The sequence below is a fragment of the Macrotis lagotis genome, chromosome X, assembly GCF_037893015.1.
Source record: "Macrotis lagotis isolate mMagLag1 chromosome X, bilby.v1.9.chrom.fasta, whole genome shotgun sequence".
Taxonomy (NCBI): Eukaryota; Metazoa; Chordata; class Mammalia; order Peramelemorphia; family Peramelidae; genus Macrotis; species Macrotis lagotis.
In genome coordinates this window covers 421,324,940-421,338,885 of record NC_133666.1, presented here as the reverse complement: position 1 = coordinate 421,338,885, position 13,946 = coordinate 421,324,940, and the positions used below count along the sequence as shown (strand labels likewise).

Here is a 13,946-nt window from a genome sequence, read left to right as displayed (position 1 = left end):
CTGGATTTCCATTTAAATGCCATAAAAGAAAATCAGTCAGTTTTCTCACATTGTTTTTGACTAAAATTCAAATAATTTAATTTCCTATATACCTTATTTTCAGGCAGGCTTGTGGATGAACAGCATATGCTATCAGCTCTTCCTATACTTTTCCTGGAAACCTGAAAGTCCTGACCATGACTAAAGAAGATGGAGAGGAGATCAGGTGGTGGTAGAAGGGAAAGAGAAAGGATAATGAACCATTTTAGGAAATCAGGGAATGCATGATAGCCTACCCTAATATATATACATAACCAGAGTGTTGTCCTTTAACCTGGGGCTAAATGTCACAGGATGGCAGATGTAAAGTAGAAGTTGTCTATTCAGTGGTCCCATAATCACTCAAAACATTGGATTTCCATTTATATGCCACACAAGAAAATCAATGTTCTCACACTGTTTCTGACCAAAAACAATTTAATTTCCCTACCTATTTTATTTTTCTGACAAGACAATGAATAAATTATTGCTGCTTCAGAAAATTATTTCCTTGTTAATTGTTTCAGTCATGTTTGATTCTTCATGATCCCATTTGGGGTTTTTCTTGGCAGAGATACTGGAATGTTTTGCTAATTCCAGCTCATTGTACAGATGAAGAATTTGAGATAAACCGGGTGAAGTGGCTTGCCCAGGGTCACAAAGCAACTAAGTACCTGAGGCCTTATTTGAGCTCCAGTCTTAACTGACTGAGCCACTTAACTCCCCTCAGAAAATTGTATACCTCCTAAAAGGATGAGAATTTTTTAAAAGGTAAGGAAGTATGGACCCAAAGACAAGTGTTTATGCAGTGATAATGTTAGAATAAAAATATAGCTTTTTATGTTTACAAGTCAATCAAACTTCAACTTTGCATCAAGTTTAAATTTGTCTGCTAAATGATTGCAAATAGGTTTTTTCTTTACAGAAAAATAACTTTAATGTCATTGTAGAAAAGATAAGACAAGCATTTAAGTTGAGATGACAGGCATGATGAAAATACAAACCATTCCTATAAATAATAAACTTACTATATTTTAATTAAGATTATGCTTATGTGTCTCCAGGTTCTTACTTAAGAGTAGGTTACTTACATGGATTAGCCACTCCTTTAAAACAAAAGTAGCAATGCTGGTAGGATAATGGGACTTGGATGTAGCAGAGAAGAGAATACCTATTTCATAGAAAATGCTAAAACTTGACATTTTTCCAGGTACTCTCATAGCTACAATCCTTGCCAGCTTTAAAGGCTGATGTTCACCAGACCTTTTGACCACCAAAAAAGATTACCATTCTTCCTATAAATAAAGATTGTAACTTGTTCTCCCTAACAATACCATGTGTAAGTTAAATTGTGGCCTTTATCCACCTTAAAAGATGGCAATTAATGGCTTTTAATGAAGTCACCATGATTTAGAAAGTTATTTTAAAACTAAACTTTCTATTTGGTTGAACTTCCAACTGCTAACATTGCACATTCACCAGTCCATTTAAAAAGTTTGTCTTAAAAATACATTAGCTCTGAAGAGAGTTCAGTTTAAAATTTAAATAAGGAAAAGGCACTTTTAATATTGCAGCTTCCAAAACATGATTTGTCTATCTTCCCCTCCTGTAATAATGCTGCTGCACTGTTCATTCATCCACATACTTGTCACAGCACCTAGAAGTAGAAGGAAGAAATTTTGTCTTTTCATGAATTCCTAAAATACTAGGGAAACTGTTCAACTCATATACAATACATAAAATCCATCCCTTGTTTAATTATGCTTTACACTGGAACTCAATAGATAAATTCTTTATACAAATTTTAAAAACTGAACAGCTTTCACTCTAAACAGTTGTCAGTTCTTAAGAGTTGAAATGAGAAATTTTCTTTGAACTTATTCTATTAAAAACAAGGCAGTGTGACAATTGCCCTGAGGTTCTAAGCAAGTTCCTTCATCTCTACTTGCCTGGGCAACTAAAGTCTCAGTTTTAGAAAAAGGTGCTGATCTGCAGTAGTGGAAAGAATTTCCTCATCTAGGAGGCCCACAAGTTCAGCCCCTCCCCTCCAATCAGCCTAGGCATGCATATATATATTTATATCTTTTGATATATACCTCATGCTTCTCCCCAACGAAATTAAAGAAATGTAGGTAGAAATCAGGTTTTGGTATGCATTTGGAAGTTTAACTTCAAACAGAAAATGACTTTATTTACTTTCCCATAATTTCTTCTTTTATCATGATCATAAAAAGACTAAAAAAAAACTTAAGTCTCTTTGGGACCTTTTACTACGAGTTTGATGTCATAGTTCTTTTATTTTCTATTATATAATAATTGTAGAGGCTCTTTAGAGAACCTGACACTGACAACACATAAAGCATGTATACACTATTAAAAAGTATAGATTTGGGGTGGCTAGGTGGTGCAGTGGATAAAGCACTGGCCCTGGAGTCAGGAGTACCTGAGTTCAAATCCAGCCTCAGACACTTAATAATTACCTAGCTGTGTGGCCTTGGGCAAGCCACTTCACCCCATTTGCCTTGCAAAAAAACCTAAAAAAAAAAAGTATAGATTTAGGGGCAGCTAGGTGGGACTGTGAATAGAGTACCAGCTCTAGAATCAGGAGGACCTGGGTTCAAATCTGGCCTCAGACACTTAATACTTTGCTTAACTGTATGACTTTGGGCAAGTCACTTAACCCCATTGCCTTGCAAAAAAAAAATTAGGTATAGATTTAGAACATTTCCTTTGGTCTAGTCTGCTGCTACTCTACATAGCCAATTAGGGGAAAGGAGGAGGGAAATCCCCTTCTCTCCCACTTCTACAAAATAATAGCCTAACTGCTGTCCCAGGAGCTTAAGGAGTGAAAGCTGAACAAAACCGTCTTAATTTTTGCTCATCTAATGAGGTTGTTCCTTTTAATTCCTTCAGAGAAAAGCATTTAACCATCATAAAGTAGTTAGTTTATACCTTGTGATTAATTCTAGTGGGTGGTAGGTGCTGACTAAAGATCAAGCTCTTTCTATTCTAATAGCTGGCACAGAATGATAACAATAACAATGGCTAGTAATTTTATAGTGCTCTCAGGTTTGCCAAATGCTTTAGAAATATTATTCCATTTTATCCTCACAACAAACCTAGGAGAAAGATGATGCTATTATCTCCATTTTACAGAGGTAAAGAGGAGGAAATACAGTGCCCAGCTACTAATGGTCCTCTGAGACGAGATTTGAAGTCAGATCTCCCCAATTCCAGGTCCAACAACTCTATGCAATGTGCCGCTTAGTTGTCTTAACAACTCCCTCCAGGTCTGCCCCAAGTATATAAATGCAAGGTATTTAACCATATAGATAGTATCCCTTCATAAGACAATAACATCTTTCTCTAATTGAATTATAAGAGGAACAGTATGACTGCTGAGCAAACAAGCAAGCTTCTCCAGGAGACTTTAATGACTATCCTTTGTTGAGTTTGAGATTACAAAGATTCCTTCATTTTTCAAAGGAAATATAATAGTAGGGGTTGGGGGACTATGAGCTATATGTATATCCATAGATATAACCCTGGAGCCCAAGAACAGTGGCTGCCCTCTGGAGAGTTAGCCTACCATTGGGTTACACTTAGTTTAGATGTACCCACTTTCAAAAATGGGAACAATGTTCAGTGAGAACATTTATAATATGAAATATCAAATGATTGTGAAAAACAAAATTGGTTTTTCACTTATGTCTGAAGAGAATGTTTATTTTCTTGAGGTAAGGTATGATCTGATTAATGATACTCATGAGACTACAGATAGAATTTACCTGTATGACCTTGGATTCTTTCACTAACTTTTGCTTCAATAAGGTCCCAAACTAGCAATTCACCAGACTGACTTCCAGCTAATACACAATTTCCATCCCAAAGAAAGCACCTGCAAAAGTAATTTGAAACAATTAATTCTGAAGGAATAAACACAGTAATTATAAATTAGAAGTCTAAAAATAAAAAGTCTAAAAGTACACCATCATAAGTATCTCAAAGAAACATACCTCTGTGGATGCTCTGATGTCATAGATGAGATGAGCATTCCTGTCTGTACATCAATTACTTTAAGACAACCATCCTCTCCCGTGCTGAGAACATGGCGACTATCTAAAGTGACATTTTTAAGAGGTAACACTTAATTTACTGCCAAAACCAACTGTCTCAACTGTCTTTTTTTCTGTATCAACCTTGTAGATCTTTCAATTACACTTGATATCACAGACTGTCTTTTATCCCCTTTGAAATTTACTCTTCCCTTGGAGAATTCTTTGTATTCTTAAATCTCTTTCTTCCTCCTGAATTCTAATTATAGGCATGAAAGTTTAGACTTTTATCTCCTGTTCTCTATCCACCTCAGGGAACTAATCTAATCTCAGGGTTTTAGTTACTGTTTACATATTAATGACTGTTAATTTCCTTACCTCTGGTCCTGTCTTCCATAACTCCAATTGTTTCTGGCATAATAATCCAACAGGTCTAAGACTTAACTCCTCTCCCAAAGCTGACTTCACTTTCCAATTTCTCAGTTTTGCTCAATGGCTTATCATTCCCTTGAGGCTATTTTTGTTTCCTTCTCTTTCATCAGCACCATCCAATCAAATAAATCCTATGAGTTTGTTAAAAATGTTTCCTGTCTATTCTATGTTCCCATTACCAGCCACATCTCATAAATTCATCACTACAATAGTCTGCTGGCAGCCTCTGGTTTCTCCATACCCCAACACAGCCTGCATAATGCTTTCAAACTAAACTTTTAAAAACACATCACATTTCCTCTGTACAAAACCCTTTCCATATTTGCCCTTTCTCTTCCACATCTAATCTAAATTCTTTTGCCCTACTTTTAGAAGTCTTTAAAACTGTGTCCTAACCTATTTTCCCCAACCATTCTGCAGTCTCTTCTTTAATTCAAATGGATTTCTGGCTGGCCTATAAACAATTCCACACTTAGATTCTGTTTTCTACATTCTATTGGAGAAAATGATGTGCACATCTAAAGCATATACAAAATAAATTAAAGGAAATTTCCTTAAAAAGTGGGGCAGGGCTAGCAGAAATGAGGGTAGGAGACGAAGGTACTAGTAGCAGAAGGTGGGGAATTTAGAAAGGACTCATGTAGGAGATGATGTCTGAGCTAAGCTCTGAAGGAAACTAAGCATGCTAAGAGGCACAGGTGAGAGAAAGTGCATCCTAGGGGAAGGGCAGGGAGATGCAAGAGGAAATGTTTTGTGTGAGAAACACCTTTGTCTGTGCCAGGGGTGGGGAACCTTTTTTTCTGCCACAGGTCATTCTGGATATTTGTATCATCATTTGCAGGCCATACAAAATTATGAACTTAAAAATTAGCTTACTATATTTTGGTCACGCATTGAATTAATTCACTCCTAAAAAGCTCCTAGATTATTGAGTTTCAAGTCCCACCTGCACTTGCCTTGGCAGTTCCAGACCAAATGATTTGAGGGCCGAATACAGACATTCCCTACCCCAGTCCAGGTCAAAGAATATATGATGTAAAGTATCATCTAGTAAGCCTAGAATATGCTACTGTAGGATGCAACTATGTTGGGAAGGCTTTAAATGTCAAATGGAGGAGTTTCTTTTCGATCCTTAAGCTAACAGGGAGTCATTGAGGAATGACATGAACAGACCCCATGTTTTAGGAATATATCACCTTGGCAGCTGCTAGGAAAATTGATGAGAGAAGGGAGAGATCTGATGCAGGGTAACTAACTGGGAGATATGTTTTAGTTGAGAAGAGACATGGTGAAGGCCTGAACAATGATGATGAACATGGAAACATAAAGATGTGACAGGTGCTGAAGCTATGGGATTGACAAAAGGTCTATATGGGACAACTGAAAGCAAAGAGTTAAGAATGATGGATGGATTGTAATACTCAATGACTCCAAGACTGGTGGTGCTTTTGGCAGGAATGGGAAAATTAAAAAGACAGATTGGTTTGGGATAAAAGATAAATTTTGACCTGGATATGGAGAGGTTGAGAAATACAGCAGATATTAAGCTTGAATTGTCTAACAGTGATGTGAATCTGGTGCTATGGCTGGCTATCTAGATCAGGGAGCTATCTGTCTAGAGATAATAACTGAACTTGTGAGAGCCTGAGGTCATCAAGAGAGAATAGAGAGAAGTCCTGCTCCTCTGACCTGGATTATTTTTCTTTCCAGGTATCTAGTTTCTTAAATGACCATTCATTGCTGTTCCTCTCGTTAAATTCCATGACCTGTATGGCAATATAAATTATAACCTGTCTTGTACTGTACTTTAGTTACTTGTGATGTATCAGTCTCCTCTTCCTAACCTGATTCTAAGTTCTTCAAAAGTCAGGAATTTTGTTCCATAAACATATAAGTTGGGTGACAAGTCAATTAACCTTTATGAGCCTCAGTTTTCTCAACTGTAAAATGGGTATATGAAAACATAGTCAGAGAATTGCTGTGAAGATCAACTAGGATAATACATGTAAAAAGTACTACGCAAACTTTAAGAACTATATAAATGTCTATTATTATTATTACCATTATTTATATTCACTATATTCTATTGAGTATACCAAAAATGTTTAATAAATACCTAATGGGAGAATTTTCTCCCAAGCTTGATAAGGACAGGAATCTAAACATAGGTACCTAAAAAAAGAGTGGTTAGTCTCAAAGTTAAAAAAACAAAACAAAACTGAATTTATTAAACCCAAGATACTGAGTAAGCAGTGAAGTACTGCAAAAGGAAAAATATTGATCTTTGAGTATGGGTTCAAAAATAAATTATAAAGTATTCTGGCAATGTGAAAAGTGAGGGCATAATATAGCTGACATGACCTCCCACATGGACTAATATCTAATCTTATTTTGGTATATTAGTAAGTGGAATGTTTCAAGGACTGGTGAGGTGGGAGAGAGGAGGAAAGGGGATTCCAAATAAAGGAAAAAAGATACATACCAGGACTAAAGGCAGCATTATATACGGTTCCTGAGTGACATGATATTTGATGTAGCATCGTGGTGGTAGTAAGGTCCCAAATATTAACTATGCCTTCTTTGGTGCCTGCTACTAAGAGTGTACTTGCAGAATTTAAACTGATTGTATCTACCTAGGAAAGGAAGGACACTAATGAACATCCCAGATAGAAAGGAAAAGGTATAACTACATTTTACAATGAAGCCAATTCAAACACTTAGTTCTAATGTTAGTCACTCCACTTTGCACTCTCATCCACACTTTCTTTTTCCTCTTGGTGTAGTTAATACAGATGTTTCCCAAGACCATCCCCTCAGAGGAAACGATTATCCCTATTTTTTTAAGATTACAGACTAAGCTCTCTGTATGCTGCCAAAGATGAAGTGTTGCTGGAATAAATATATTTTTTTCTTGAAAACAAACTTGAACTGATGTTATTCTCAAAACCATATCTGCGAGTAAAAAAACCCATAACAGCTGCCAGTGGGTTATGCAAAACCCGTTCTACTTGACAAAACAGGCAAATGATCAGAAATCAGTTTATAACTTTGAACAATTTTAACCACTTAAAAGCTGCAGGATACATTTACTGACAAAAAGACAATATAGGTAAGATGTAAATATACATCGACTGTATTTCTTATTTGAGACAGTATAACACAGAAAAAGGAATACTGGTTTAGAAATTAGGAGCTTGGGTTCTACTCCTGACCCTCCTATACCCTTCACAAACACTGCCCCCTCCCCCCCAAATGTATGTTAAGTCTCAGTTTCCTCAGAGGAAGCTACATAGTGTTATGGGATAGATCATCAAGCCTGGAGTCAGGAAGACCTGAGTTCAAATCCAGCCTCAGATACTTATTAGCAGTGACCCTGGAAGAGTCATTTAACCCTGTTTGTCTCAGTTTCCTCATCTGTAAAATGAGGTGGAGAAGGAAATGGCTCTTGTATTTTTGCTAAGAAAAGCTCAAATGAGATCAAGATTTGGACATGATTGAAATAACTTACTCACCACTGTTTCCTCATTTATAAAATGAGAGAGGTGGATGAAATGATCCCTGTAGTCTCTAACATTCTATAAGTTACTATCAAAGGTAGAAAAAACATTTATGCTCTGAGTAATTTGCAAAATTGTCCAAAAGCTCTATGCTGACTCAAGAATATACACTTTATATATCTCCTCTATCCTCTGTTGGACAGATGATAGAAAGCAGTGAAATATGCAAAAAAGCATGCAGAAGAGAGACAAAGAAGTCATGGATCAGGGATATTTTTAAAAGGCAGATAACTGCCACCTGAAATAGCACAAAAATCAGAATTTTAAAAATGTGTTTGTGTGTGTGTGTGTGTGTGTATAGACTGTTTTCTTGATTTTATTCTTGTCCATACTCACACTGACATCATGTTCCAATTCAGCCAGCAATTCAAAGTGATGTCTTTTGGTCCCTGTCATCTCCAAAGGAACACAGGACCACACCTAGGATGTAAATGTACTTTTTAAGGCACCATTATTGTTTCTACCTCTAGTTGGACTAGATAATCTCTCAGGTCTTTCCAGCTTTAAAAGCATATGTATTTGAGGCAGTTAGGTGGTGCAGGGAATACAGTACCAGCCCAGGAGTCAGGAGGAGACCTGAGTTCAAAATTCAGCCTCAGTCAGTTAATATTTACTTAGCTGTGTACAGACTTTGAGCAAGTCACTTAACCCCATTTCCTTGCAAAAGCAAACAAAAAACAAACCAATATCAAGTATACATTTAAGGAATATTAAGATGGTAATCAATAGTAATCAGTAGTTAGCATTATCCATAATATTCCAAGAGTTTTCATTGATATTATATATTTACATACATGTACACACACACACACACACACACACACCTTCACTGTAGAGTCCCAAGATGCAGAATAGAGCCTGTTGTTATGCCAAGAGATTTTACTAACAGCATCATCATGTCCCATCAATGTGTCTTGCCGTCTTCCAAATGCTATGGAATAAAAATAGCTTAAGAGAAAAAATAATGAGTGTTATTAAAATATCATTTGAGACTGATTTCATGGATCTTTTAAGTATACAATCAAGAAACATTACATTGTTAAATTCTGAATCTACTAAGTAATTTATACAGCTAACTCTAGTTCCAGATCACTTGACTCCTGACCTGACAAGATTCTCTAAGCCTTTAAAACATTAATTAAAAAAATACAGATTAGGTGGTTATTTCATTGGGGCTCAAGTTTCAGTATCAGGGACCCTAAATTTAACAGAATTTAGATTTAATTGTGTTCTGTTTATTTTTTCTTAATAGTATTATATCATACTGTTTTTCTTATATGTCCTACTTGCCCATTTTTTAAAAAGCCCATAATGTTGTTTTTAAGAGTCCCCTCAATTTCAATCTGCACCCTTCCAAGTTCCCATAATATCTTCAGTCCAACTGGCAATATCATGTATTAAAGCAAAATGCAGGACAGCTAGGTGGCACAGTGGATAGAACACTGGCCTTGGAGTCAAGAGGATCTGAGTTCAAATATTACCTCAGACTTTAATAATTACCTACCTGTGTGACCTTAGGCAAGTCACCCATTGCCTTGCCAAAAATAAAAAAAAAAGTAAAATGCAATGATACTCACATATTATTATCCCAAGAAGAACTTATGACAGTGTTATCTCCTGGTAAAACTAAACAAGATGATAAAGCCTGAAATTTGTTAACAACAACAAAAAATAACTTTAGTCATTTATAGATTATCATTAATGCTTTAAAACATGGAAGAACAATCTCAATGATGAAATTCTGATTTTTTTTCTTTTGGAAATAAAAAGGGCTATCCATATTTGGGGTTCCACCTTATATGTAATGGTTATTTTACTATTAATTATCCTTCAAATTATCAATCTTCTTTATTTCCTAATCCCACATCTTTTTATTGCCCTCTCCTGACCTCCACCCTTTCCCTTTCTCCCTAAATCAATTAAGAAAGCATGAACACAAGAGGTATCTAGATATATAAACTTCTCAAGACATTAGCACATGAGACTCTACTTTATGGAGAAACCATTTATTCTAAAAGTTTAAGAAAGGAATGAACACATTACTAGAACTCCTATGGAGAAGCTATTTCAATAAGAACCAATCCAGGGCAGTTCAGCTGCTAGAAGAATCACATAACTGACAGTATCCTGCCTGAATGTCCAATTGGCACTGCTACTCCCTCCTAAGATTCCTTTACTATCTGTCCTATCTCTATGCCCCCAAATCCCTCAGCACTACAATCTTAGTCATATAACTTATGGACCTTTGGGTCTTTCCATTTATCCTATGGTGATGACTTTATTCTGGGTCGTGCCATCTGCCTAAAGTTGAACTTTTGTTTTTAACTATTGTGTCCTAGACAACTAGAATGTAAGTTCTTGTTGAATAGGTACTTTCTAGCTTTTTTCTACATATACCCTCAAATACAGTTAAGTATACAATTGCTCCTTTTTCACTCATTCACTCACACACTTCTAGGTTAAAAACAATAGCATTATTTAAAAAAAAACTGAGAGAACTTCGAAATGAACTAATATAGTAACCTAGTCCAACAAACAATGATCATCTGTTGGGACAAATGAAAGAGATATTAAATCTAATATCAAATCAGCTTTGTCCTTCAAAACTCAGTAAAAAAATAAGACTCAAAATTAACTCACCATATTTGAAAATGATATACTTCTTTGGAGTGTTCTAGATTCTTTAGAAAACATCTTCAAAGTAGAATCTAATGGAATTATTGAGAAAGGAAACATGAGAAGGAACTTTAAAAGATATTTTTTGAAATTATTTGTTAAAAACAATTTTTTACATTTAAAAAATTTTGAGTTTCAAATTATCTTTCCTCGCATTGAAAAGACAAGCAATTTGATATAGGTTATACATGTGCATTCATGCAAAATACCTTTCCATGTTAGTTATGTTGTGAAAAACAGACAAAATAACAAGAAAAAATAAAGAACAAATATGTTTCAATCTGTATTCAGACTGCATCAGTTCTGAGGAAAGAACTTTCTGTCAGTTAAAGCTATTTAATAATGGAATGGGCTGCCTCTTGAAGAATAATGTTTCTATCCAATAAAATGATTTTTCAAACAGAGACAGGGTGATTATCACAGATGTTGCAGGGGATTCTTATAGTAGATAGGAGGGTGGCTCAAATGACAACTGAGGTCCTCAATCAACTTTACAATTCTATGATTTGTCATTCTCTGCTAAGAAAATACAATGAAATATTGTATTATTTTTCTCACCTAATCTATGATTTTTCCCCTGTGATGAGAAGATTCTCTTTTAGGGTTCCTTGCTATGTAGCCAGCTTTTCTTCAAGTCCTATCTCGCACAGGTTAAGTTAGTTTAAAGGACAGTGAAAATGTTCTTGAGACTTCTTGTTCCTTGATGCTTCTAAGCAAAATTCCAGCAGAATACAAATAGCACAGGATGGCTGGGTCCTCACTAAATATCCTACCCCTGTCATGACTAAGTAAATCTTTTGCTCATTGTTAGATGGCCAAGTATTTTATTTTTGTTTAGATCTTAACTCTGAACTACCAGACTGACCCATGACCAACCCTGAACTATTAGCTCCTCATAATAAGACATATCTAAAAATGGGAAAAAAATAGCTTATCTTTATCATGGCCCCTTTAAAAAATGAATAGTAAAAAAATAAATTTTTTTTAAATTTTATGTATCTTGGTGATAAATTAAGAAGCATAAATACTCTTAGTTTAACTTTAAGATTCAAGAATTTGGAAAGGAATGTCAAGATTTATAGGATCATACAAAGATTAAAGAAGGAATTCAAACCAACTGTGTCAGACTAGTCCAGCTAAGGACACAAAATCCTATTTAAAGATGCTTTTTAACAGTATAAAGACTGGGGTAATAGGAAAACATAAATGAATGAATGAAGGGCCTAACAAAAGATCACTGCATCCTTCTCTTATAAAAACAGCCTTTGTGTAACTTAGAAGACTAAAGGAGCCTAGTGAAGAAGTGTTAACTTCCTTTGCCTGGCTTTATAATGATGTCTGTCTTCTGTGGGAATTTGCTTGTGAATAGTTGAAGCAGGCATTTCTGTGCATGTAAAAAGGATGAAAAATCATGAAAGATAAAATATTGTGCTAAAAAACTATTTAAGAGCAGTACATTGATTGACTTGATAGTGTTTGGTATGTTTCTAGATTAATAGAACAGAAATAAAGCTTAATAAGCTGGCCAAAGAATGGGTTATTTAATTAAAAAATGCTTCTTAAAATTAACTTTCCTGAAACCTAAAAAGGAAACAGATAAAATACTAAAAATCAAGTAAGATTATGAGGAATATTCATATTTCAGTCCATCTTGGAGATAGCAGAATTATGTAATCTTTTTAAAAAATTTTCTGATTAACTAGCTATTTCAAAGTATTTCAGCAATCTTTTTTCAATTATAATGATGACAGATGGATATTAATCTCTTTAGACAATTTCTTTACTTTCCTTTGTATCAGAATTGTTTGTGTCTTTATAATTTCATCCCTGAAAGCCTTCCATTCCTCCTGGGTTGACTGTGATTTTGGTAGAGAGGGAATGCTCTGGAAGATGTTCCCAAAAATTAACAAATTAAATGGAATAAAAATGAAAAGGCATTTGTTCTGGGGTTGAAGAATCTGGATTCAAATCTCAGCTTGGATGCTTACTCCGTGCATGATCTTGGGCAAGTCATTTTCTCTGTGCCTCAGTAATCCTTCTCTATAAATGAGAGGGTTGGACAGATGGCCTCTGAGTCCCTTCTGCTTCTGGACCCATGAGTCTATAACTAGATTTCAAGCTAACACTTTCTACATTGTAAATTGCTCAAAGAAACTTTTTTTTTAAACAAAAATGAGAAATCTAAGTTAGATAAGGAAAAACAAAGACTATGTAGGAATTTATACTTTTCAGTAGAACTCATGGCTATGGCAAAGATAGTCAGTCCTCTGAGATTTATGTTCTCTATATTATGGTTTCTTTTCTGTGTAAAGGACTCTGAATTGGGAAACTGAATTTTAGGTTTAGTCATGTTGTTGGGATTCACCTCTGTTTTTACATGAGACGAACCTTGAGATGTTGTGAAGACTGAAGACCCATTATAAGAGACTGCTATTCCAGTAATTGTCCTGTAGAAAAACAATTTTACAGATCAGTCATCATCCATATTTGTAAGAGATGTATACTGTCCTTCAAGTTCTGCTTGTCCTTCTTAAGCCTCCCTAACTTTCCTCTCCTTTCTGAATTCCCAACTCTTCTGTCCAGGGAAAAATTTACTAATTGTGCTCAATTATTCCATCAGCTTACAAACTTTTACTTTAAAACTATTCTAAGGCAAGGAAACTTTTTCTTTTTTCAAGCTGACTTCATTCAAACAATTATTCACACAATTCTACTTGCTCCATAATATATTTCCTAAGTGGGAAGCGGCAGATTTCCCTTACCCAATGAAGTGAAATGAATAAACATGGGAATTTGCCATTAGACTTGTAGCCTTGAAGATCTATGCCTGTGCACCTTGTCTGTGTTTCCATGTGTTCTTTAAAGGGTTTGACTACAATTGCATTGCCATCTTCTTGAAGCTCCAGGAGGGCAAAAGGTCAATTTGGAATAAAATAACACAAAGCTGTGTTTAAGATGACACAGTTTAACCATGGCTATTATACTTTCTCCTCTGTATCATTTCTCTAGAAATAGTAAAATTTGTGCACTAAAATAAATGGCATCCATTTGAGAAAGATAAGAAAGCCATAAGATTACCATCTAAAGCCTTTGGGATATCTGGCCTATGTGTGTACAACTTCAGTCTTGGCAAAATCTATTCTCTGAGCTCACTGTCTTCAAACACATTCAATAAATGGATTCTGATGAAACATTTCAACAACCTAAA

At 35.2% G+C, this 13,946-nt stretch overlaps 1 protein-coding gene across 3 annotated transcripts in view; it reads right to left on the bottom strand.

Annotated features, from left to right (window-relative positions):
* Positions 1-1,558: 1,558 nt before the first annotated feature.
* The window catches only part of NSMAF (neutral sphingomyelinase activation associated factor), a 70,650-nt gene continuing 58,262 nt past the window's right edge, over positions 1,559-13,946 (bottom strand). For all 3 annotated transcript variants that reach the window (XM_074199630.1, XM_074199628.1, XM_074199629.1), the window contains 9 exons: positions 13,127-13,185; positions 10,703-10,770; positions 9,640-9,707; positions 8,887-9,010; positions 8,399-8,482; positions 6,988-7,138; positions 4,035-4,137; positions 3,807-3,916; positions 1,559-1,675 (listed from right to left, as the gene is read on the bottom strand). In XM_074199630.1, coding sequence (XP_074055731.1) covers positions 1,581-1,675; positions 3,807-3,916; positions 4,035-4,137; positions 6,988-7,138; positions 8,399-8,482; positions 8,887-9,010; positions 9,640-9,707; positions 10,703-10,770; positions 13,127-13,185 — 862 coding nt within the window. In that variant the 3' untranslated portion in view covers positions 1,559-1,580. The remainder of the gene's footprint in view (positions 1,676-3,806; positions 3,917-4,034; positions 4,138-6,987; positions 7,139-8,398; positions 8,483-8,886; positions 9,011-9,639; positions 9,708-10,702; positions 10,771-13,126; positions 13,186-13,946) is intronic.